Below are 26,356 nucleotides of genomic sequence, written 5' to 3'. Positions count from 1 at the left end.
TACACAAAATAGACCCTTTATGTGTTTGTGCGTACAAACAAGGGGATAAACACAGGCAGGAGGGAATTCTGTACAACTTGCATAAAGCCATGATGTTACGGCATTGAATTAGCATATATTACCCAAGGAAATAGATGAGTAGAAGCACAAGAAAGCTGAGAGGTGGGATGCTTATTATCCACATGTATCTAGAAATCATCCCACTTGATTAAATTTCAACTCTTTCAGTTTACTTAAGTAAAAAAAACAAAACAAAACAAAACAAAAAATATACAAGAACAAAAGCAAATTTGCTACAAAAGCAAATGCCAGACTATAAAATCTACGAAATACTGTAAATTTGCTCATGAAATGAGGATTCCCTCTTTCATACAAGTACATTATATTGCAACCTTTATTTACAAGAACATGTAATGTTTTTGCTATATGCTCTCATTCGGTAATCACACTGGTATAGTGAAAACCAAATACAAACATTGCCTGCTTTGGCACCATGCCAGACCTTCCTCATTTCTTGCAGAAATTGGAATGTATTATTCAAGTTACAAAGCAAGGGGCATCAGGAAGAGATGGGACTGTGATAAAAACTGCTATGGAAAACTGAACTTTTCTACTGCCTCTGTCACAGATTTTCAAATAATAGTAACCAAGCCTCTAAACTGAAGGCTACTTTCTTTCAAGATAATGAAATATAAATGTGACTTTCAGAGGAGATGAGAGCTATAACATTCAGAATTGTTCACATATTCTACTGGAATAAATCAGAACAGAACTTTGGACAAGAAACCTCTTGTAGTTCTACTCTGATGTTAATTTTGACTATAATCTCTCTGCACCATCCTTCTCCATCTGTTAAATGGAGATGGTATGTATCATCCCTTCACAGAGAAAGCTGGAAGAGAAATTAATGCTTCTGAGGCAATTGGAATGATAGAACATTTTGGGAAAAAAAAAAAGGTTCATTAAAAAAGTCATTAAAAAATCAGTTCAGTTTTTCAGAGTAGGCTTTTAATGCTGTGTATCAATTGGGGAATTAAAGTATCCACCAAGCATCAAGAATGTAAGATCTTTTTAAATGAACAACTTCCAATCTATGAACGTAACAAAATTCTCACATCATATAATCATCTCAATAAAATTTTAATGCACAATATATGACAGAAAAAAATCAGGTTTCCCTCATGCACTTACTGTTGGCATTTCCTAGCTATAACTATTGATACTAAAGTTCTTATGTGCAATTAAAACTTATGGTACATTTTTCATTAATTTACATGTGAATTTTGGGAAAAGTTTTTCTCTAATCACATCGTTATCTTTGTTTCAATGTTTTTTCATGTAAAATCAGATCTAACACTGTTAAAAATTTTCCAATCGTTATATTCAAAATTCACCAACTCCTTTAGGTCTGTTAAGACAGGTTTAAAGACTCCTTCAGTAAAAAAGGAAAATGAGTCTGTGAATCACAGGGCACTTTTCAAATTTTTTTTTTCAGAGAAGCAAAAAAAGTAGAAACCAAGAAGCTTAAAGTTACAAAGAAAATGACTGAAAACTTGTATTTTTTCCCTACATGTAAATTGCACAGGTATTCTAGAGTTAAAAGAAGACACTATAGAAAGTTTGCTAGCTGCAGCTTGTCTTCTCCAGCTATCCCAGGTCATTGAGGTATGCTGCAACTTCCTCATGAAGCAGCTTCATCCTTCCAACTGCCTGGGGATTCGCTCTTTTGGAGATGCACAGGGCTGCACAGAGCTGCTGAAGGTGGCACACACATACACTATGGTAAGACAAATAACCTAGCTGCTTTACGACTATAATGTTAACAGAGAGCATGAATACTCTCCTGGAAAACATATGGGCTTTGGTGAAGCAGAGCCAGCTGAGGTTTGGGGCTGCTGTGCTCTTCAAGAGTGATACAGTCAGTGGCTGCACTCCTCCTGCTCTGGCAGGGTCAGCTCTGCACAGTCCCTGACCCGAGGACATCTCTGCTCACCTCAGCCTCCAAAGGGAAATTTAAGAACTGTGACTACTACAGAATTATTGGAGGGAGAGAAGGGCACGCTGAGGAAACCAAATGTTCAGTTCTGTTTCCTGTTTCAGAATTTTGCCATACTTATTGAACTTAAATTTGCAGTATGATTTTCATGTATTTCTTCCAAAAAACCCATGCCTTAGTATGGATAATGTCAAGAGAAAAACAGCAACGGTGCATTTATATGTTTTTAATTCAATACAAAGAAAAATCTAAAGCTGATTTCAAGGTGAGGTACGCAAAAAAAGCCAAAATAAAGAATGCGTGGGAAAGATCTGGAACGCTAAAAAGAAGCACATCCCTGACTGGAGCATAATCTCCTCTAGCTCAAAGCAAGAAATGAATATTCAGAGCGTGGGAAACAGAGAAGCAAGATAGCTTGCTGTGAAACCAAATCAAGGGATAAATATTCAGGGCAACAAGATGTGCTATAGCATCTTTAAACACAAAAAGAATGGCAACTGCTACAGCTAAATAGATATAAAAAGAACTACTCGTTAGGAGACACATGGCAGATTTATGCTTGAAATATTAGCGTAGTATGTCAAAACCAGTTTAGAGGCTTCGTAATGCTGAGAGCATTCCAGCAAGAGATCGCGCGCTTCCACATGCTGAAGTAAGTGAGAGTGGCATGTGCAGAATGAGGGCACCAGTTGTGCTCCTTCCTGTCATACTAATGAATGGTTTGTTTAGCAGCTATCTAGATTCCTTTTATATTTTAAAGCTGGAAAAAGGGCATTTAAGATAGAGGTTCACTCAGCCTCTACATAATAGCATTGTCCCTGCTGCTCCATACCATTATAAGCTCTGAGCCCAAACCAGAAACTTCTCCCTTCTGCTGCCTCTTTTGTTCCACCAGCCCCAGCCATGCGGATATCAACCTTAACCACTTAAAATCCACAGATTTCTGCAAAAATGAGATAAAATCATATGGTTATTAATGTCAGATAACGAGAAGACCTTTTTTAATAAGATTTTTTTTTTTAAAAAATTACTTGAAACCCCCAGTCTTCCCCAGAAATTAGACTTTTACTATTTTTTAAGTCTGTGTGTTAAAGAAATGACAGTTGGGTCTTTAAGAACACTGTCTAATGTGAAGGACCCTGGTGAGACTCAACAGTACTGTGCATATAGGCTTTACACAGTCTTCCTGAAAACAGCTGGGAGCACTTCCACCTCTAGAACCACCTCCCGCATCTTGTATTCAGCGCAGATTGAGGATGCTGCAATGAAAGAGGACCTTGCATTGTCATAAAACCACCTATCACGTTTGCAGCTGCTAACAATTACACAGAAGAGGAAATTCTGCACCTCTTTGAAATAAGCTTAAAGAAAAATTTCTTTTAACCCCCTGAACTGATTCTCAAAAGACTCTAGAAAACAAGAGATTGTAACAATGCACACACAAGGTGTTGTAGAAGAGGATAAAGGAAACATTCTGGTTTGATTCATGCCAACCTCAACCACCTGAAAATGTGTACCTTAGGGGAAAGACTATAAAGACAGTGTAAATATAGAGACCATCCCAACAAACTGGTAACATTTAAACATTTTCAGAAGAAAATCAGCTATAAACACCACATCCATTCAATGAAAACAAACACAATGGAAGCCTTCCCTTTCAATTACTTCAGCCATTGATGGAAAGTATTAACAGTTTCCTGCCTAGGATCTTTTCATGCAGATAGAGCTTGTTCTGATAAACATCTTGTGCTATATTTGTAACTAAACGTGAACTGGCCTTCCTGTTCCTATTCTCTGAATGTCACGAAATATTAAAGCAGGATGTGCATAACAGAGTAAAGTCAACATACCCTTTAATCACTGATACTTCTATATGTACATTCTTAATTCTCTTGAGAAGAATTACAGAAAACTGAGACTACTGAAAATAAATAATACAAATATCAGTTACTAAAATTTCTTCATCTGCCCTACTTCAATGTGGTTTCCAAATAAGATGCATCTCTTCCAGGTACATAGATGGAAATTAGTATTTCAAATATATACATAAATTACAAGATGCAGTTCTCTGTAACTTAAAAAAATCTTTTTTTCTTTGGAATTAACACAGGCAAACATACTTCATACTGAATTATGATGACTGAAACTATATTTCAGTATCAATTCTAATATTGCTTTACTGGACTGTACAATGTAATATTTTTTATGAAAAACAATTCTTTGATTTTATATTCATGTCTGTTTCTGGAGTTGGCAATTTTTCTCACCAACAGACTAGAGTCTGTTCTCCCTTTCTCAGGACTTGTCCAGTTTTCAATTGCCATAAAAGTACTGTTAGAAAAGCAAGTTTAATTTCCCTAAATTTTCTGCTGCAGACAGTGAAGACCTGTCAACACCTGGAACAGCGCGTCAGGAAAGAACTGCAAGGTTTGAACACGATTCAAAACTTGGAAATCTGATTGTAACACAAGCTATACAAACTAGTTAATTTGAAAGCCCACTTGCCATTCTTAAGATATATTGTATATCTTCAAATTGTGTTGCTATTAAGCTGAAGTATTAAGATCGCATTGATGGACAAAACCGCCAGTAACAAAACCTGATGGGACATACTGACAAGAAGCCTGACAGATGCAGCTGTAAGCATGGCGGTGGTGACAATGATCATTGTTCTTCAGTTCTACAACAGGAAGGTAGAAAAGAAAAAACAAAATTTCCCCTTAAATGATAGAAGGGAATTCAATGATCATTATGTATTACATGAATATGTATTACATTTCCCTATACCCTAGTGCAAAAAATACAGTATAAATACAGTACATGCAAAGCCTTAACATTATGTAAGGAAAGGTTACTTCAAGGTGTGAAAATCATGGCTGTACTGAAGCCTATTGTTTTTCTTTTCAGGAACACTTCACAGAAGTTATTAAAAACCAGGAATTTCTTTTACTCCCTGCTAATGAGATTGCAAAGCTCCTGTCTAGCGATGACATCAATGTTCCCGATGAAGAAGCCATATTCCAGGCGCTAATGATGTGGGTGAGGCATGATTTGCAAAACCGACAACGAGACCTAGGAATGCTTCTTTCTTATATTAGGCTGCCTCTACTTCCACCTCAGGTACGGAAGTGAGGGGCTAACAGGGGATTTAACTAGCAACTGAAACACTTGCCTCAAGCATCAGTTAGGCAGAAAAAAAAAATCTGTACAAAAGTGCTGGTTTGGGCTTATTTTTTTTTAAAAAAATATTATTTTGTTAACTCTATAGGTATGTTTATTATTTGTGAAAAGAGATAAAAACAAGTTGTACAATAGAAATGTAATTATTGGACTCACAACTGCCTTTATAAACATAGTAGTCTAATGGTATCTCAAAAGTAGAGTGTTTCTTTCCTGGGGAGCATTTTGTCCTCTAATAACACAGCAATTTGATACCATGGAAAGACATTTATTTAGACTTACCAAACTGCAGGACTGATAAGACACAATACTTATCTCTTATTATGGCAAAAAGTGAACAAAAACAATGCGGTCTAGATTATTCCTGACTGTTCTGAGCATTGGCATTACTTGTCCTTTCAGACTGTAAGAGACAGTTCATCAAATAAGTGGCAGAGATGGACATACTGTTTTAGAGCAAGCTGACACTGTTGGATCTGTGTCACAGGGGACTATCTTATCAGAAAAACAGGAGTAGGAACAATACTGTCAGGAATCTACCTTTATTTTATTGATTAGTGAAGCTGCAAGTAATCAACTTCGGGTTAAGCATCTAAATACCATATATATTTATTCTTAAATGTACACCTTGTTTAATATATTCTAATATTAACAGAGATGTCTAGTATTAGGTTTGCTTACACTCACATCAAAAGGTCATTTACATTCATAAGGAGAAGTTTGCATTTGCAATTTTAAACTTTTCTAAAAGTTAGAAGAATGTTTTTGGAAAAAAATAAAGCAAAAGACTCACATCTAAACATTTATTTAGTTAGTTAGTTACTACCCTTATGTTGTTTTACTTGCATTAAAGCAGAATTTACAGCAAAGCTTGGGTGAGAGGTGAACTGAAAATGAGTGTTCGTAGGTACAAATGCTTTAATTGCTAAAGTACATAAAACTTGTAATGATTTAGATATAAGATCATCACTTCTCATTTCTTAGTTACTAGCCGATCTAGAAAATAGTCCAATGTTTGCAGACGACCTAGAGTGTCAGAAACTTCTTATGGAGGCTATGAAATACCACCTTCTACCAGAAAGACGGTCCATGATGCAGAGCCCTCGAACTAAGCCTAGAAAGTCTACAGTGGGTGCACTTTATGCTGTAGGAGGTATGGATGCTACTAAAGGTAAGTTTGGATATCTGTTTAATTGTGTTAATTAATTGTATTACAGACACACAGGGAATATATAACAATCTTTGAAAGATTCCTGTTAGGAAAGCAGCAATATAAGGATGAAAAAGAGGAAAATAATACAGAAAACAATCTTGCATTTTAGATGTTCTTCCTTCTTGCAAGAATCATGTTTCTCGATGATATACGTACAGCTTGAAGTTCAGACTAAAGAAGTTTGATTTGAACGGTGATTTAAAAATTCAGAGTTTTCTAAGAATTTTTGCATGCAGCTTGGCTTTACAAATCAGTAGAAAAAATAACATTCAAAATATTTCAAGAAATATTTAATGTCATTCTAGTGTGCTCCATTTTTTGACAAAAGTTAGAAGGCTGGAAAAAATCTTTAGGGAAAAGTAAAACCAAAAAGCATTACTGAACTTTTAGCAGCTCTAAACTAAAGTTATCAATATTTTAAAATAAATTTTAAATTGAAAACATTTGCACTTTTTCACAAGTGCAAAATACGTGCATCTTTTTTCAGAACTGTATATAGAATTTTCTTCAAGTTTGTAGTTGAAAGTTAAACGTTATAAATGTATTCAATTTTTTATGATTTGATTTTCACAACTGCAACCAGTTTACAACTTTACAAATGACACTATTCTATATACTAGGAAGTATATTAAATTATTTTCTATAGGAATCCACTGCTTGGAGCCAAAGAACTGTAATTAGTTTAAAGTCTAGCGACTTGCTGAACAGTATTACTTTTAGCTGTGTGAGTTTACTATTAATAGACTCACAAAGAAGCTAATCCATTTCACGGTTTGGAAAAAGTTGCTGATGACTAATGTTTCCTATACAAGACATCTTGCAGTGCTACCTTACTATCCCATGCAATTAAATTAAATACAAAATACACATTCATCACCATCACAACATGAAGAGAAAACATTCATTCTTATGACAGTTTACCAAAATGAAGTTAAGCCATACCAACTAGTGTAGTTTAATTAGCAATACTGATTATTTATGAACTATATAAATCAACCAAGAACTCAAAGTTATCTTTAAACTAACTTAACTATTCTTAGAAATAAGAATAAAATTTTCTAATAGGTCTTCCCAGTAAAGGTTATACAAAGAAAGGGCTGTTTCAGTCAACATCTCTACTTCCTGTTGGTGCCTCTTTTACTTATTACCTTGGAATAAAGCCAATTGTTTGAACTTTTGCCTTTTGATGGTTAAGAACAGCACTCCCTCTCCTCCCTGCTGTCCTCTATATTTCTGACTCATACCTTGAGCCTGTGCTGGATTGCAAGATAAAGGAAACAGCACCTAAGAGACTATGAAGCACTAGAAGAACATCTCTGAGAAGGGAGTAACTACCACCTCTGGCAATACTGTGCCTTCTGTGATAAAGAAAAGAACTCTCTGAGAGTGCCAAGTTTGGCTTTGTGCTTATCTCAGGTGCTATATGAAGTCAAACCTCAACTTCAAATGATCAAGAGAAGATCAAAGAACCACTCTTGGGCTAGTATTTTGAAAAACGTAAATGTGCCTAAACCACATTACCTTTCAAAACCTACTTTCAAACCTCTGTAAAAATTACAGCCTACAGGGTATGAACACACTGTACACCTTAATGTATTTTTCCTGCCTTTTTTTTTTTTTTCGTTACGTGAGCTATTTCTTTGATTTCTTTTGAAGCTGAGAACTTTGGGGCACTCACGTATTAGCATAAAATAAATGAGACGGAATCAAAGCAAAGAAGAGCAAACAGACTACCAAAATGGAAAAAACATAACAACAAAACAAAACAACAAACAGTAAAATTCAGTTGTGCAGAATGAAAGAAGACAGGAGAGGGAAAAAGTAGATTTTTTTTCTTTTATTGCTGGTAGATCTGATAGTTTCTTTCCCAGTCTATGCATCTGGAAAAGCATGTAGAGGGGAGAAAAAAAAAAAAGATATTGAGATAAGCTCTTACTTCACTAAGCTTGTTGAATATAGCAGATGACCTATAGCAGGTTCTACTTGTGAAAACGTCTCTAAAGCAAATGCTACCTTTCTTCTCTGCATTATTGCATGGTTGTTTTGCTGTTAGAAACCATTTATCCACAAACTGCCTATTGTAATTCTCAAAACACTACCTCTAGTCTCAAATCCCAGTCAAGGAACAGGCAGGAAATCATCTCTGTTTTTCTCATCTGGTTGCCTTCAGCTGAACTGAAGCTGAGCTCTAGTATGTACTGTGTGTGCAACTGGTAATTGCCTCTTCCTACCTCAGTCGTTGCTCAGCCATCTCCTTGTTGTGCTAAATCAACTCTCATAGGACCAATTACGGCTGCAGAGTGACTGTCAGGAGCCAGCACATGTAAAAGTGTCAGTATTAAATGGCAGGGAGTTAGGGCCTTATGAATAGCTGCAGTAAAAACATTACTAGAAGTTCAGTGACCTGGAAGAATTGAAAATACAGCTTCTGTATTACAGCAGACAAGCATTTTTTGCACGGCTGCTGCAAAGGTGAACCTCAAGGAAGCTACCTGTGGGAAACAAGTGCATACTCACACAAAAGTCAGCCTTCTGCCTGTCTCCGTTGTGAAAAGGAAAACATCCAAGCTATTCATGAAGATACATGCCTAAGTACTAAGACAGACAGATTCATGGATACGTTTAGTTTTTGATAGCACTAATGGTTTAAGCACATGCCTAAAGAGTATATAGTTGTGAGGTACCATACTAATAAAAAATTAAAACAAACGAACAAAAACCAACTATCCTCATGGTAATTAAATGACTAACAGATTTAACTTATATTCAAATTTCCAGTGTTAAAAAATTAGCTGGCATGTAATTCTGCCTCTTCTTGCCCCTGGTTATTCCCATATGTTTGACAATTATATATGCATGGAATTAATGCAGCTTTCTCACTAGGTTCACACTTTGTAACTGAAGTTCTCAGTAAAAGATGCAGTAAAAGTCCACACACAGAATTTCAATCTTTTAAAGCTGAATAATATTTTGAGATGGACCAGCTACTGACTACTGGATACTGATCAGTTCATGGCTGTCTTGTATTGTATAATACTTATGTCTTCAACAGGCACAACTACAATTGAAAAATATGACCTTAGGACTAATAGTTGGATACAAATTGGTACCATGAATGGTAGACGATTACAGTTTGGAGTTGCAGTAATTGACAACAAGCTCTATATTGTGGGAGGAAGAGATGGTCTGAAAACTTCTAATATTGTTGAATGTTTCAACCCTGTCACCAAAGTTTGGACTATAATGCCTCCTATGTCAACACACAGACATGGCTTAGGTAAGAGGTGCTGCTTCTTTGTAAATACTTTGGATCACGTACAAGTGATTTCAATTTACACAAATGCTGCTGACATAACTTTCAAAGCATTCAGTAACATGCAGCAACATGTGTAGAAGGTATTTTTCAAAGACAGAGTTGCCCTTTGCCATAATTTTATGACAGTGACATTTATTAGTGTTCACCCAACTTGCACTGGACTTCCAGAGATAATTTTGTTTTTAGAAAATTCCAAATATAAGCAATGGCGAAAATGATTGACTCTTCTAATTCAGTGGTTAAGGTATCTGCTTGCAATACAGTAACAGCCTGATTTATAGTTTTGGAAAATTATGACTAAGTTAAGCCCATGGGTACCTAACACCTCTGAAAATCAGGTCAGATAATTACTCACATTGAAGAAAACGTTGCTGTAAGGAAGTAAGTGCAACTTCACTAATTTTAATGTTGTAATTACAAGAGTTTTAAAGAGCTCTGCCACAGCTAGGTATCTATGGGTCTTTACTGCCCAGTAATCCTTAATATTATTCACAGTGAATGAAATATATGAAATCTCAAGTGCATTGCTGGAACAATGAAAAATAAGGACAAGTTTAACATTAAGGAGACTATGGGAGGGAATATGACAATTTCTGAATGATTTATTTGCACAGATCTTATGAGAAAGGCCAGCTTCATTTATGTTAATAGGAAAAGGTATTGGCTCAAAATCATTATAGTAAGTTCAAATGACATCATAGAATATTTTTATTTTAATGAATAACACAAAAAGACTGATCCAGTTATTCGATAAACCTTAGTTTGTGGCCTATAGTACCTTCTCCACTACTTAGGGGATAAATTACAGTGTTGAGTTCTTTCCAGCTAGTCTGTCAAATTAACAAAAACAAATAGGACTAAGTAGTAAATGGAAAAAAGACAAAACAGACTTTAGTCTTTATAATTACCAGCTGCAGGGGCATAATTCTACCCAACAAGCAGGTTGCGGAAGTAAAATGAGTGCCCAGAGTTAGCCTTCTAACTATGTATCAGCTCGATTTGCAAAGCTGCCTTGCGCTTATAGGTCCTATTGGTTTCACTGTGATTTTGTGGCGTAGCACATTTGAAAAAAAAAAATCTGGCCATGTATACTTAAGGCTGAAACGTTGGATTCAGACAACTTTTAAGCAGACAGATTCAAACATTTTGCCTTACCTAACAAAGCAAGGAAACATCAGCAACAGCAGCAGCTTAGCAAAGGGAAGGCACCAAATCCCTTCTTGCTGAGAAAAGGGCAGTAACACAGGATATATCCACAGAGAGCTTTGCAGGGAGAGCCAAGTTCACTCTCCTGTCCCTCAAGGGCAACAAATACAAGCCTACTCTTATCACAAAGTGCATTCCACTTAGAGGCATTAAAATGTTATGGTACTGTAGCCCGTAAGGCCAGCCAGCTACCCACCCACTCAGGCTTCATGCTGGCAGGATTACAGATCTTCAGCTCAGAGTAAAGGATATGTAGTTGTGTTGGACAATTTTTTTTTTTTCATTGCCTGGCTCAATCTTTGTTTTTCTTTGATAGAATAGCATTATTTCTCATGTAGGGGCTCAAACTTCATTCAGAACAAGGTCAACAGAACTGGAAGAGGGAAAATTCTGAGAACATCAGAACTAAAACAACTTTCTTCTGATCTTTAGGCAAAAGATAATGCTTATTCTGAAAAATACTGTATATAAAGTATTTTGTTTATCCTTATTTATTCCGCTAAATGACAAGGCTGCTTTTAGATAGTTTAATACCAGCTGAAATTGCTTATCTGTATACAGGGAATTAAAGTATGAAGTTAATACTTTATTGATCACTGTAATTATTAGATACTGTAATCCGTTCCTAATTCTATCTTCTAAGGAGTAGCAATGCTTGAAGGACCAATGTATGCTGTTGGTGGCCATGATGGATGGAGTTACCTTAATACTGTAGAAAGATGGGACCCTCAAGCACGGCAATGGAATTACGTTGCTAGCATGTCAACACCCAGAAGCACTGTAGGGGTTGCAGCATTAAATAGCAAGTATGTCAACAGGAAAAACTGTTGTTTTCTTTGCTTCCTGCCTTGGAAATCCAATTTCTTATATTTTCCTTTCACTCTTAAAGTAATTAAACACCTCAAGAAAACAAAGAGAAAATGTAATGCACAAAAATAAGAAAAAGCTTTTCCTCTGTTTTGTGGTAAATTGTTTTCAAACTTTCAGTCACGTTATAAACACGTTTCAGCCACTTCAAGTTCCAGCAATTTGAGCATATGACAGATGCACAACAGAATTTTTCCTGGGATATAAATTATGGGAGATATTGATCACAGCATCACAGAATTGTAGGGGTTGGAAGGGACCTCGAAAGATCATCAGGTCCAACCCCCCTGCCAAAGCAGGTTCCCTAGAGCAGGCTGCCCAGGTAGGCGTCCAGACGGGCCTTGAATATCTCCAGAGAAGGAGATTCAACAACCTCCCTGGACAGCCTGTTCCAGTGCTCCATCAACTATCTTGAAAAAATATTCCAAGTTTAATTTTACATTTTTAAATCAATATGTCTAAGGAAGCACCATTTGAAAGAACTTTAACTTCTTCAGCAAATTAGACTGGTGCTGGAAATACTAAAGCCTGATAAAAAGGCCCCCATTTGGTATGTTGGAAAGCATGACTTGAGCCAACCTTCCTTCTTAATGAACTCTGGGGAAGGAAGCCTCTTAGCAGTGACAGTTCGTAGGGGCTGGGAACATTACAGACAGTTGTAGGCAGAAAACTGCACTTATTCTGAAACCTTATCACTGGCTCGCCTGTTCACTACATGAATGCTGGTGACTTATGAAAGAGAAAGAGTAGAAATAAAGATGTTAGCAAGCAGATATTTGCAAATGTAAATCTTCACATACAAACCAGGATTTTTGCATTCAAACAGGACATGATTTTAAACATTAACTAAAAATTCTGAGGCAGAACTGTCTGTTCAAGTCCCTGTTGTATCTCAGAGGAAATGTTCTCAGCATAAACTTCACCAGAAACTCCTGTTGCTACCTTCCACAGGGACGTGCAGGAAACCACTTTGTCAAAGAGGAAATCCAGCCCGATCCTGACTCTGTTCTCAATCAGCCTGATACATGCTGTCTCCAGCCCAGCTTAAATCACGTCTGTTAGTCTAGTGATGTAATCTCTGGCATACCAGGGGAAGCTGAGATCAAATGTCCATCATTCAGCGCTATTGCTGTGGTCTAACTGAACAGAATGCTTCTCTTTTTCCTGTTCCCCTAAGTCAACGCCATATTTTTTCTATTCAATCCCACCAGAAAAGACTTAGAATTTCAGTGGAGCAACATTTCTGACCAATAAATGGTCTACTGAAAGCATTAGTCAATAAAGGAATATTTGTTCATCTTCTCGGAGAATGGAAAAAGATTTTTTTTTTAGATCTTTAGATGTTTCTGGGTACTTTAGGGAAAACAAAAAGTCCCAACCAATCTGCTCATATAGTCAGTGATTTCCTCTCTCTGTGAAAGCTGTGTAAACAAGGAGACAGCATCTAAGGGCCCGATGTTAAAAGAAAATAAATCAAGTTCTCAAGTTTTTTTTTTATGGGCCAAGCAACAAACTGTACAAGAGAACTCAAGTCTGTGTTCAATTCACAAATGTTAGAAGAGAGGGCTAAAAATTTTGTATTGCTGTAAAAGTCAAGCTTTTTCTTGCTGAAATTGTACATCAGAGCAATCTAAAATTTCTCCCAGTCACTGGAACTAGAGTCACACAACTCAAGCACAATTCAACTGATTGGCTTTGGGTGACATACTCTGGACAAGCTGAAGTATTCCCTAGATCTCTAATTAGTTGCACTAAGCAAACTCAATTTCATGGCATTAAGTAACAGCCAGGGTGTGAAAGCAACCTAAGAAATTGGCACACTCAATATCGAAACACATCTACTATTACATCCAGTATGCGTGCTATCACAGTCTAGAGACATCCAGCTAGTTTGAAATAAAAATAAATAAATAAAAAATTTTAAAAATTCAGACTTTGTAAAATTCTTTGACAAAAAGCCACAACCTGGTTCTTAATGGTGAATTTACACCATTTATTCTTATGTGTTGTCTCAACAACAGCTGGCTTGAATCTTGAGTTGTTTGCTACGTGCCTTTATGCTAAACAGACAGGAGGACATATCTGTATGGTAAATTCTGTTCCACAGATTTTCTTAAATACAAGCACTGAAGAAAATATATTTGATATATTTTTACATATGTTTTTGATATATATGAAATTACTGATTTTTTTAATGTATTAATAGTAGAGGAAAATTGCTTAATGCCATACTGAGATATCAAATACTTTGTAACCTTATATTTCAAATATATGTAGCACCTTTCTATTAAATTCCATCTACAGCTTAACAGTTAAATAAGTTGATATGTTATGCATTTTTTAATCTTCCAATGTGACTGCTTGAAACTATATTGCAAAATTAAGAAAATAACTTTTCATACAGCATGCAAAACTCACTGTGCAAAGAAAGTTACTAGAGCATAGTGGTCGGAGAGCAAATAGTGGGCATCATGGGAATTTTAAAGTGGTCTGAATGAAGTTTACAGATGTAATTTTTATTAAAATGACCAAAATTTTTGATTTTCCTGTGGATAATTGTCCCAGACTATATGCTGTTGGTGGACGAGATGGGAGCTCCTGCTTAAAATCAATGGAATGTTTTGATCCGCACACGAACAAGTGGAGTCTATGTGCTTCAATGTCAAAGCGAAGAGGGGGTGTTGGTGTTGCAACATACAATGGCTTTTTATATGCTGTGGGAGGTCATGATGCACCTGCTTCCAACCACTGTTCTAGACTTTCTGACTGTGTAGAAAGGTAAGCATTTGTATTTATTTATTTTACATTCCAGGAAGTATAAAATAATTTATTGCAGCAAGTGAAATCTCTTCAAAATCTGAGTGTTATGCTTGCAAAACATATTATGCTTTTAAGAATAATATTTTGAGCAGAAGAACTGATTTCCATTAACCCCCAGATGCAAATTCCTCCTTGCTCTCCCTTCTATCTGAAAAAATATTTACAGAGAAATTAAAAAAAATACACTGAAATTTGCTTCTTCAACTTTGCTGACTGAGCTGCTGCTGTGCTATCATTCCCTCAGGCTTCATTTATGTTCAAAACAGTGATTGTTTAATCTGATAGAAATGTAGTCTGTTACCATGAAGTGAAAATACAGGCACGTTTAGTGAGTTTGAAGATCCCTCTAGTGGCTAAATAAAATAGTTGATCAAGTTACTCATAATTCTCCACACTAGTTCGTAGTGTAGCTAAACAACAAAACAGGAGAAAAGTATTTATCAGTTACATAAATCTGAAATATCATAATGCATTTCCACAACATATTTTTCTCATTTTTATCATAAAAAATTCTAGGTATGACCCTAAAACAGATGCTTGGACAACGGTGGCCCCCTTGAGTGTGCCTCGGGATGCTGTTGGAATTTGTCCTCTGGGGGACAGATTATATGCTGTTGGGGGTTATGACGGCCACACATACCTGGATACTGTGGAGTCCTATGATGCTCAAAATAATGAGTGGACAGAGGTAATTAAATATAGAAAGAACTCTATCTGAATAATGGACAAAGCAAAAGTTATTATGTTGCAAAATTATTACTGGTTTTGTGAAAAGTGGCATATATTAGGATGCAGTAATACCGTAGTTTGGCAGGTATAACATATTGCTTGCCTCTCCTGTTAAGTAACTGTATAGAAGTTTTCAGATACAACAATGTAGGTAATAATGCACGGGTAAATAAACCAGGTTATACAAATCATTTTGTAACAGAGGCTGGAATGCCTTTGTCAGCAATGCCCTCTACTGGGCATACTTTCAAGTTTTCTTATTTATGACCATCACCATTGAGATAAGAGAAAACATTAAAACTGGCAAGATCCTTCTGTACCTATGAAGTCCATAGTTTAGGGTCAAAGGATATGAAAGTCTTCTACAACAGCTAAAAGAAACACCACCAGCCTATGCTCCAATAGCCCTCAGCAGCTGCAAAAAGTTTTTTTCCACAACCTCAAATTGTTTCCACAGTTCCAGTTAAATCTAATTTTCTTGCAGTACATTAGCTTGAATAAAGAAATTGTTTTCCTTTTACTCTACAAGTAATTTCTTCTAGTCCTGCCCGTAACAGTCTACTCAAAATGTTTATTTATTTTATTTTTTAAAGGAAGTTCCTGTCAATATTGGAAGGGCTGGAGCATGCGTTGTTGTTGTGAAGCTGCCCTGATGACTACAATATTGTGAAACTAAACCCTGAGTGAAGTTTCATGAAGACTGAGTCAGGAAGAGAAGCAACATTTCCAGAAGGACTCTACACATCTTTGCAGCCCTCCGTTATAGAGAATATTTATCTTGGGGCCATTCTGCTATTAAAGTACAAAACCAGAGTCTTCCTGCATTGCAAAAATCAGAGAATTCTGCAAGTTAACTATTTTTTATGCCTAATACTTAAAAATTCAATAATATGTTTAAATGGTTGAGTTTTGTTACAAAAGTTTATCTGTTATTTATAAAACGCAGTAGTAAAGTGATACATGGATGTATAAGATTTCATAAAACTTTCTCTTCTATGTTAGCAGTAATGTTAATGTTTATAAAAAGAGTTTTTATATTTTAAGGAAATGGAAATGAATAAAAGAGAAACACCTTCAACAGAATTGCACAGAAGGAAATACTGGTCCATAAATATCATTGGCAACAGAATATTCTCTGTAGAAGAAACTTCACTTCTACATTCAGAAATTAGATTACTAAATTAACTTTGAAACAATTATATAATAGATCAAAGAGAAGCATAGAATTTGTTGGCTATTCAACTACTAATATGACAAAATATCCCCTTTTAGCAGATATTCAGTTGAATTGTGCAAGTTAAGAATTAGTAGGCCTAAGGTATCTCTGTTTTCTTAAGCATGTGCCAACAGGAAGAACTCTCATCAAAACACAATGCTAATATAATTACAATCATTTTCACCGTGCATTCGTATGTGATATTTTAATTCCAATCACAGTATGTCAGGTTATTCATGGATTTGTCTTTGCCCACTAACCATCTGTTAGTATTATGTTAAACTAATTTGGCTATTCTTGGAATAATCACCATGCATTACATTTTTTTTTTTAAATCATATAATTACATTCCTTGAATATATCTTACAAAATAAAAATTTTATATCATATTGATATGACAATCTTTGACCTCAGCTGAAGATTAACAGCTTTCTATAAAGTACAGTGGAAATATGGTAAGAAAAACACGTGCACTGTGTAACAGTATACACCGTTAATATAAACATGTTTATGTTTAATCTGAAATTATGAAGGAATATTCCACATGCATGAGGTTTTCTTTTTGTGTGCCAATTTTTAATGAAAGTCTTGATTTTTTTTATTTTATTTTTTGGCTGTAATTTCATTTCTGGTCGTTTCAAAAGCTGAAAGTGTATTTTAGAAAAGGAATGTATGTAACATTCTATGCTGTAAAGCACACTATTTGGACAGTATCTACTTTAGTGTCCGTTATGTTGTCATTTTGTCAGTATTGGAAAATTCAGGACAGAAACGAAAATTCTCTGAAGATGCTGACTAAACTTCCTGAATATTGTTTTTTTTTTTTTTTTTTTCAGAATTCAGCAATATGGTGTTTTAAAAAATGTATAGTATTTATCCTACTGAACACTTCTAAAAAGAAAAACTCATATACATATTTATAAAAAGAAAAAACATTTTTAACTTAAAAACAATTAGAATTATGTTTATATAAAGCATGCTACATCCAAATAAACGTAATTTTCTCTGCTAAGAAAATTTAGACTATATTTTAACTATGCTTTTTTTCATTTTACATCTTCAAGAACACAAAACATAGAAGTCATCTTTTTCTAGACCAAAGGCAAAAAAGATTCTGTCTTAAGTCTCCTTACTACATCTGGTCCACAGAAACTACAATTTAAATCTTCTTAGATGGAAGGTAAGAGCTAGAAGTTACTTTTTTCTTCCTCTGAGTCAAAAATAGCTACCACCACGATTGGTAGCTTGTGCGTAGTTCATGACTTTTTTGAATTTGTAACTGATTCACAGGGGGTGAGGTGGGTGGGGGATGGATGGACATGACATTATCAATCCCCTCCAAAAGCAACCCAAGGAGACAAACAGGTGGGAGACAAGCCCTAAAATAACTAGTGGGTCACTAGTTGGAGAATTCACATCAGATGGGAAAGGGATTTTCATGTGCCAGCAAAATCACTACTCCGAAGGAAACACAAGTGGGCTGGCAGTGACTCTGTGTAGTGACACAAGGCAGGTGAATGTTACACATCACTGTTTCCAGTAACCAGTGTAACCTCATTTATTCTTGCCTTGTTTGGAAAGCACTGATAGTGTGTATTTTAGAATTTCAAAAATGAGCACAAATTATACAAAGCATGTGCAACTTATGTCAAAACATGTGCAATGGGCACATCAAAGTTGAGTACTTTAAACTAGCAATACAAATGGGTCTCTCTCATAAAGCCTTCACATGTAATTTGAAGTTTGGGGTAAAAGAATACACAAAATATCAAGTAAGACAGAGCATGAATGAGTCCTCAGGTAATAGACTGGTTTATAAAATACCAATATATATCTAAAAACCTAATGAAGTCTATTGTAAGGAATGAAAATGAAGACCTGAGCACCAAAGAGGTCAGTATTGAAGAAAAGAAGCTGTGGGTGAGCATCTTAACACAAACTCATGGGGCCAACCTCTGAGAGTTGCATGGCTTGCCTGCAGATTTTATTAAAAGATGTATCAGTAAACAAGGTCTGAGACAGGTAGGAAAAAAACTAGGCATAAACATTCCCCTTAAACTAATCTTTAAATATGCTACCATTTCCATAGTTTAATAATGTCTCAAAAAGAGTGTTAGAAGAACATTACATTTTCTATAGACCTTTACTGTCTCTAGAGACATTGTCTGTATTTTAAAAATAGAATAGGTTTCTATATTTAAAAAAATAGAATAGAAAGCATGTAGCATTCATTTAGCTTGTAGCTACATTTATCAGTTTGATAAATTCAATAGCTATTCCTACAATGAACCAGAATTACTGAAACAGTATGCTAATATTTGTAGGCATGTGACGTGATGAGATGATCTCAATAATTTATTTATTTTTTTTAACATAGTCTAATCACTTCTATGACAAGGCTGTGGTAACTAGCATGCTTTCTAAATTTTAAATTTAAGACTATCTCATTATAGAAACAACACAAAGACAAATACAGGTGAGGGGAAAGGGGGAAGCATGGGAAAGGTATGAAACAGAAAAGTCAGAGAGCAATTTGAATGTAACAACGTGGTGAGCTTGGAGAAGAATAGAGTCAAAAAATATATTCAAAATATATAATTCTGCATCTCCCTCTCCTTGAATGAAAACTCAAGTTTCAAGCCTTGTCTGAAGAGAAGATACTGAGAAGCTTGTTGTGAAGGCACCACGGAAAGCTGAAGGGATGAAGAATCTGTGTTTTTTTTTTTTACACTGAGTACTTTTATGTGCACCTATACAACTGGGAATCATGTTGCACACAGGCCTGCAATCATGTTTGGAGCTGCTGATAGAAGAATTCAGTTCAACTTGTATAGAATAAGGGCAATATAACACACATCCTGAATTATTTTCAAAACAATTAATTTTAGTATTACATGATGACAAAGATTATAATGACCTTAAAATCCTAAGTGGTAAATATAAAAAAATAAGTCAAAATAAAGTTTGAACAAATACTTGAATTCAAGCAATAAAATGGGACAAATTAATTTTCTAGAGAAAGTAGTTCCTCAGTGTTTTTAGTACTAAAGTTTTAGTTCTTTTCTTCCATAGTGTTTGTACAGCAGTGGAAAGTCATGTGAAAGGAAGCTAGCAATTAGCAAGAGGAAATTGGAAACTTAACAGGAAGATTGAAGAAAAACAAACTGGAGAGAATTTGGAGACGTCTAGACATTATTAGGTGAGAGGGAACATTAGAGATACTCTGATGAGGTGTCATCCCTTCACATTTCCTCTGTTTCTCCAGCCATGAGTAGGTGTAATAGTTATGTAGCATCTTTGCTTATTAGGCACCCTGACAGCTGCAAGCACAGCTGGCTTGCCAGCAAGGCAGAGGAAGGAGCCCTCCTCTCTAGCTTCAGAACTTGTCCAGCTCTGCGCTTTTTATCATGACTCTCACTGGTAGAATGATTATTTGTACCATTTCTGTTTTGCACCAATCATTGCTTGTTTGTTTTTTAAAGCTCTGGCCCTTAAAACATATTTTTGCTACTTGGACCAGGTGATAACATCTACATGAACTGAAGCAGCAACATATTTTATATATTGCAATATATGGGAAGCAGGGATGCTATTTACTATGTTAAATCAGTTCTGGGAAAGACCGAAGGTTCATCTTATCCACTATCATTCACTATCTCTATCAACCTGTAGCAGATATTTAAGTAAAGAACCAGCTAGCACATAAAAGTCTCCTCCTTGAAACAACTTCTCGGTTTATAACAGTCAGGCATATGGACACCTCCTTAATTACTAAACATCATCATGCTTTACAGTTACTGATGAACCTACCTTCGTTAATTTACTGGAAATTTGCTCTCAATGAATTCTGCAGTGTAATTGTAGGCATCGTAAAGAAAGGTTTGTGTGTTTAGTTCAAACCTGCTACTGAGAACGTTTTCCAAAATTCTGTTTACCTAAGAGAGCCTGTTCAATCTATCTTGGTTAGTTAATTAGTAACATTACTTTAGTAATACTGCTACTTCCAGTAATGTAACTGTATTACTGAAACATTCATCTTCATAATAAATCTATAGGGTAGGAAAGCAGTACTATACTACTTAGCACTGCTATTTATTTCTGGCACAGAAACGAACAAACAAACAAACATGATTTCCCTGATGACACACAGGAAAAAATACAGTAAAGGAAAGATTTGGGCCCAGTTATTCCAACATCAGTGTTAGCAGTCAGCCAGTCTGTTTTTCAGCCAGACAGTACCTTCACTAATCCAGCAAGATGCACAGAACTTTGAAGCTTACTTGAACTACCTAGTCAACTACTCATGCTGCCATCTCCTTTTTTCTGCCTTCCTTTTTAAGAAACTTACAAATCCATCTTTTCTACTGTATGTGCTGAATTGGTTAAAGAGTGACAAAAAATCCTTTAACACGAAAAGAAACAATTGACTATGCATGCTTGGAAGGAGTGGGCAGGCCGATTTCCTCCAAGGGAATCAAGGGAGATGGCGAGGCTAACTCTACCTCTTTCTACATGCCTATTTGTGCACATGGCTATTACATGACTTTTTTCTTCCCAGCTGACCCTAGACTCATTCAGTGATGGGTGTAATTTAGGCAGCATTCCCTGATCCATTGGAGAGGCAGTCTCTCAAACCCATTAAAAATGGTCCAGGTTGGGAAAGTTCTACTGTTTAAACCAAGCTAAATCACTTTGCTCTGTGTGGGGTGGGAGGGGGGCTGGTGTGGGGTGGGGGGAGTTTGTGTCTGTGTGTGTGTGTGTCAGTCGGATGGTGTCAGGCTGCAGAGCCTGGGGACTGCTGACAGAAATGCCGACAAGGGTTGGAGGCTACATACAGCCACCCTTTGAAGGACACGGCCGTAGCTGCTAAAGAACATGTACTCAAGCATGAGTCCCAGCGTAAAATACTCACATTTTCTACTTCATTAGATGTAGACATAAAAAAATAAAAAAATAAAAAAAAATACAGAAAAGTAAACAAACAAAAAAGCAACCTTGGCACCTAGATGGTGTAATAAATCAGAGTGCCTTTGAATTGTCAGATGAATGTTCTGTTACCAGGTTATTGCTTTATCTTCTGTTCCACAGATGAACCTAGCAATTTTCTGGGAGAAGGAGACTGTCCCTTTCTGTGAACAAATCTCGCAACAGAAATTGAGAATTTTCCAGTAAATTACAACAACTGGTAAAAGTCACAACAATCAGGAGAACTCCATCTAACTTTAACGCAAGTCATCTCATACTGAAAACTCCTCTGTTTCCCTTGCTTTGAGAATGAGCACATCCCTCTGAACAATTATATGACTAGTATATATGTATATTATCAAAATAACACTGGAAAGGCCTTGGTCTCTAAACAAGTTTTCTCTTCTCTTCTGGAAATATACCTTTCCTTTGAACTGCACGATTTCCTATGTATACTGTTTACAGTTAGTGTGTATTTGAAGCTGTCTGAGATTTTCATTTTAAGTGTTTTCTGTTTTTAGTCTTGGTTTTCTGTAACACTTATAAAACTGCACCCCTTTAGCCACATCATTTTCAACCTTTAAAGCATCATAAGCACCTCTATATTCTATTGCAAAACAGAATATTACAGAAATATTGCATTTTCCCTCTGATGTACTGCCAAATATATTGCCCAGAAAACATTTTGTGATGTTAAAAGCAACACAGAAGATATGAAGAAAAATATCATAGGCAAAAATAGAGGATCATTTTTCATTTCTTGCATAAAATATTCTCAACTGATCAGTGCTACATGTCTTAGAATTGCAGTAACCAAAGGTGGAATAGCCTACAACCAAAATGCATTGAAACTGTATCAGCGTTCCTGGAATTTGTGTAGTAACATGTGATTTTATCAACAAGGTCATATCCTATTTTCTTCATAGGATAATCTCGTTGCGTGTTTGAAATAGCCCCAACGCTGCTTGCCGGTGCTTTTTCCAGTCAGCGAAAGCTCGGCCCTGCCGCAGCGCAGCCCCCCCCAGCAGCCCGGGCCTTCACCTCCGCACGCCAGCACAAGATGGCGCCATGCGATCGTTGTTAGCGCGCTTCTCTCGCTGAGGGCTGTGACGCCGGCTGGCAGCAATAGTCACCTGTCGCATTTAAATCAACTCTTCCCTATCTCACAATGTCAAGAGCCCACCACAGCTTTTAGTGAGACTGTTTGCCGTTTACACACTGTCACCAGGTGCACGCACGCACACGTGCTTCCGACCTCTTTAAGAACAATTCTGAAATCAAAGTTAAAAATTTACAGCAAAGCAGCTTTCATCAGCATTCCTGGCGCAGCAGTCACCCTGTGCCTGTCCTAAGGTTCTGGCACACACAGACAATTGCTGGGTTTTTGTTTGTTTGTTCATTTGTTTCTCTTGTTGAGCAGAGATCATGAATGCCACTTGTTTAGTCGCAAAGGCTCAACATGAAAAGCAAATGACGGACATGGACAGACTGACGAGGAGCCCCTTAGCCCACATCAGCTAGTCAGTTAGCCCACGCTGCCTTCCCCTAACTAACCCCAGACATATTTAAGATACCCTGAAATGGGCTATATACAGTTCTGCCTTTTCTAAAAGTGAGGTGTTTTCTAAACCAATACAAGTCCATGAATATCAAGACCATAAATGTAACTTACAAGTTATTGTTTTCTTCTCCTTTTCTACGTTTTCCCACATCTTAATATTTGGAGAAAACAATGTGCTTTGTGTAAAAAATAGGGATTTCACAACAAATGAAATCCTAACACCTCTTTCTGGAGGGTATGATGCAGGGTATCCCAAACCTCTCCCTCCTTCGTAGCAGTGAGCAAGGAGTCTGCACCCAGATATTGGATGCAACTTTTCCGGGATTCCCCAATAGTCTCGTCTTACCTCTCTTTAAAACCACTCAGCTGAAACTTGCTTTTATATTTCAAGTTACTTCTCACTATCACCTAGAATTAATGTACATTTCGATTATATCACTCTTGGAATTCAGAAAGGTTCTGAATGTAAAACATTTCAAAAATACACAGCTTATGAATATATATTTTAGAAAAGAAATACCAGTTTAAAGTCAGCTTCATATGGTTGTACTCAAGATAGCTCTAAATACAGCAACATCGTTAAATGAGAAAAATATAATTGTTTATGGTGGGGAACACTAAGTATAATACCACTCAAAAGCTTCCCTTTACTCTGCCATTCTTAAATCAAAGGGATAACTATTCTTTACTGACTGACTTGTCCTGTCAACTCAAGATAATTCTGGGAATTTTGACTGTGTTCTATGTAGGAAAAACAAAACAAAACAAACACCTGTAAATATATAGATACTCTGTTGTGAACACCTGTATTGTATGGCAAAGTTTGCTTTTTCTTTTTTAGTATTCCCACCCCACCTGAGGGTCTTGATTTCTGAGGATACAAGCAGTGAAAATGGAAGGAGATCTAAAAACCAAATGGATTCAATAGCTCAGCTTCCCAAACTGCTCAACCTCCAACTCGTCGCTTATAAAAGATAGAGCCACTGGTTACATTAACCATTACATATGCCACTGGTTACATTAACAGTCTGTCTTTCCTTCCCTCTCTTCAACAGCCAGGACCCTTCCAGTTTCTTCCAAAATTTGGAAGCATTATTTCCCTAGAGAACAGCTAAGCTATTCTACCCATTATCTGCTCTTCTATTCTCACCAACTCAGTACATACAAATATCCTGCCTTCAAATTCCCTAAACCTCTACACATAAATTGCCTGGCTTTCTTACCTTTGAATTTCCTTCCAAAGATTTAGCTCAGTAGTTATGTGACAGTACTTAGATGTAAAAATGCGCAAGATAAAATACCAGTTGTAAATAAAGCAGTCCAAGTAGAAACAGTTTAAATTTTAGGCTCTCAAATGTAAGTTCATCTTTTGTAAAGTAAAGATAAAATCAGCACTTTTAGATGAAAAAAGCCTATGTGTACAGCTACCGAACAACTGATGATAATTGAAAAAACACTTTCTGTCCAAGACATTTCTGATAAGAATTGATTATCAAAGACCTCATTAGTTTCTTTCACTGTATACAGTTTGTATTGAACAATAGTAAATAAAAAGTCTTGTGATGATTGTGTCTTTACAACTTCAAGTATTACACTGATACTTGGGAAAACGTGCTTGTCAGATTCACAGTTGGGAAAAACAGTTCCCCATATAAAGAAAAAATCATTTTAATCACACTTGGTAATCAGATTCTTTTGTGAAAAAGGGCCTGCAGCTGGTAGATGGAATCAAACACACTTTAAAAATAAAGAAAAATCACTGTGGCATGTTTTTTCCCAAGCAACATTGTACACACTTCATTAACAAAATTCTATAAAAATTAGGAGATTGAAGAGAACAGGTCAGGCGCCAAAACAGACACTGAAGAATAAAACAAAAAGGAAACTCAAGGGAATAGATTAGAAGAACTGAGGAACCTGTCAAACTTCATTTCATCTTTTAAATACAATAAAATATAGTATAAATTCTAATTTGATGATTTACTACACTGAAATAAAAGGACCATGAAGCAAAGCAAAAGCAATGAAGAGTATTCAAAAGTATTAATTACAGACATTTTTCCTGCTTTCTTCCTGCCAACTAAGTAAGACCAGAAAGCAATCTGGTATTTGGAACTTGTTTCCCTCTATATTTAGTATCCAGGAGATAAAAATTATGTGTGTATTTCAATTACTTGGCATGCAGAGATAGCAAAGAAATTAAAATTCATAGCTATTAAATACTAAGAGATTTTTATTTCATTTAGCAACAGAGGATTTAAGGGCCTTAACTGATACTCAGTTAAAAAAAAAAAAAAACAACTCAACAAACCCCCTGGAGAGATAGACTTCTCTTTACTTTTAGGCATCAGGCTCATCCTCTGTGAATCTTGCTTTACATATACTTTGTCTGCTAGCTGCCTTGTATTTGTTGTGTTTTGTTCACAGTCAAGCCATTTTTTTTCTTCACTAGGTTGTCATCATAAAGTACTTATAATTCTCTCAGGACTGTCAAGTTTGTTCAGCCCTCTAGCAGCAGATATAATGCAAGTTTCATTGCGTATGTTGGCATCTTGTCATAAACGTACTGTAGCTGGAGATGAAAGTAAACTTTTGCTATGGTTATTTCAGGAATATTGTTTGGAAACTGATTGAATAATTGCCACCATCTTGAAAGGTTTACAGACCCATAATTTATTTGTATATATTATTTGTTTATTTTTAAATCTTCCCAAGGAAACAACCTTGAAATGTCTTTATATACTTTGAACACTTACTTTTCCTTATAGTAACTACTAAGGCAACTCACTACTGGTAGGGCAACCTCCTGCTGAGGCAAACCCCTGGAAGATACTTTAAAGATAAAAAGTTAACCAGGAATCAAATTATTGTCTCTCTGTTACTAAATTTGCAAGCAGAGTTGCTCATTATTTAGATACAAAAGATGCCCCAAAAGAGTCTTGACACAAATTCTCATTTGAAGACAGTTGTGGGGGTATAAACACAGAATTCTGTAGTGCTGTGATAGATATTAATTGATAATTATAAATAAAAAGCTGTTGAGCATGCAATGAAGTCCTTGTTTTTCAATGCTATAGTTACAGGCTTCCAAAATAAACAGTTGAGTAAATCAGAACCCAAATAAAATTCTGCATTCAGAATCTTTCTCTGTTACTTCCCGGGTGCACATTTGGGAGATGCATCAGCTACATCAAACACTGTACTTGATCACAATGAATGAGCAATAGCACAATGTGACACGTGTTAATACCTCCAGAAGTATAAAAAGAAATGTCTTAAAAGCACTT

At 36.0% G+C, this 26,356-nt stretch overlaps 2 protein-coding genes across 4 annotated transcripts in view; one reads left to right on the top strand and one right to left on the bottom strand.

Annotated features, from left to right (window-relative positions):
- Positions 1–17,343, top strand: part of KLHL4 (kelch like family member 4) — an 83,324-nt gene extending 65,981 nt beyond the window's left edge. For all 3 annotated transcript variants that reach the window (XM_083797532.1, XM_083797534.1, XM_083797533.1), the window contains 8 exons: positions 1,586–1,782; positions 4,904–5,116; positions 6,161–6,347; positions 9,442–9,666; positions 11,555–11,717; positions 14,344–14,556; positions 15,115–15,286; positions 15,921–17,343. In XM_083797532.1, the coding sequence (XP_083653658.1) occupies positions 1,586–1,782; positions 4,904–5,116; positions 6,161–6,347; positions 9,442–9,666; positions 11,555–11,717; positions 14,344–14,556; positions 15,115–15,286; positions 15,921–15,980 (1,430 nt within the window). In that variant the 3' untranslated portion in view covers positions 15,981–17,343. The remainder of the gene's footprint in view (positions 1–1,585; positions 1,783–4,903; positions 5,117–6,160; positions 6,348–9,441; positions 9,667–11,554; positions 11,718–14,343; positions 14,557–15,114; positions 15,287–15,920) is intronic.
- LOC310880977 (uncharacterized protein) overlaps positions 1–26,356 on the bottom strand; it is a 1,343,899-nt gene that overhangs the window by 187,030 nt on the left and 1,130,513 nt on the right. The window lies entirely within an intron of this gene.

The sequence above is a fragment of the Anser anser genome, assembly GCF_964211835.1.
Source record: "Anser anser genome assembly, chromosome: 13".
Lineage (NCBI taxonomy): Eukaryota > Metazoa > Chordata > Aves > Anseriformes > Anatidae > Anser > Anser anser.
The sequence above is the reverse complement of the archived record's forward strand: the minus strand, read 5'-3'. Positions and strand labels throughout refer to the sequence as shown.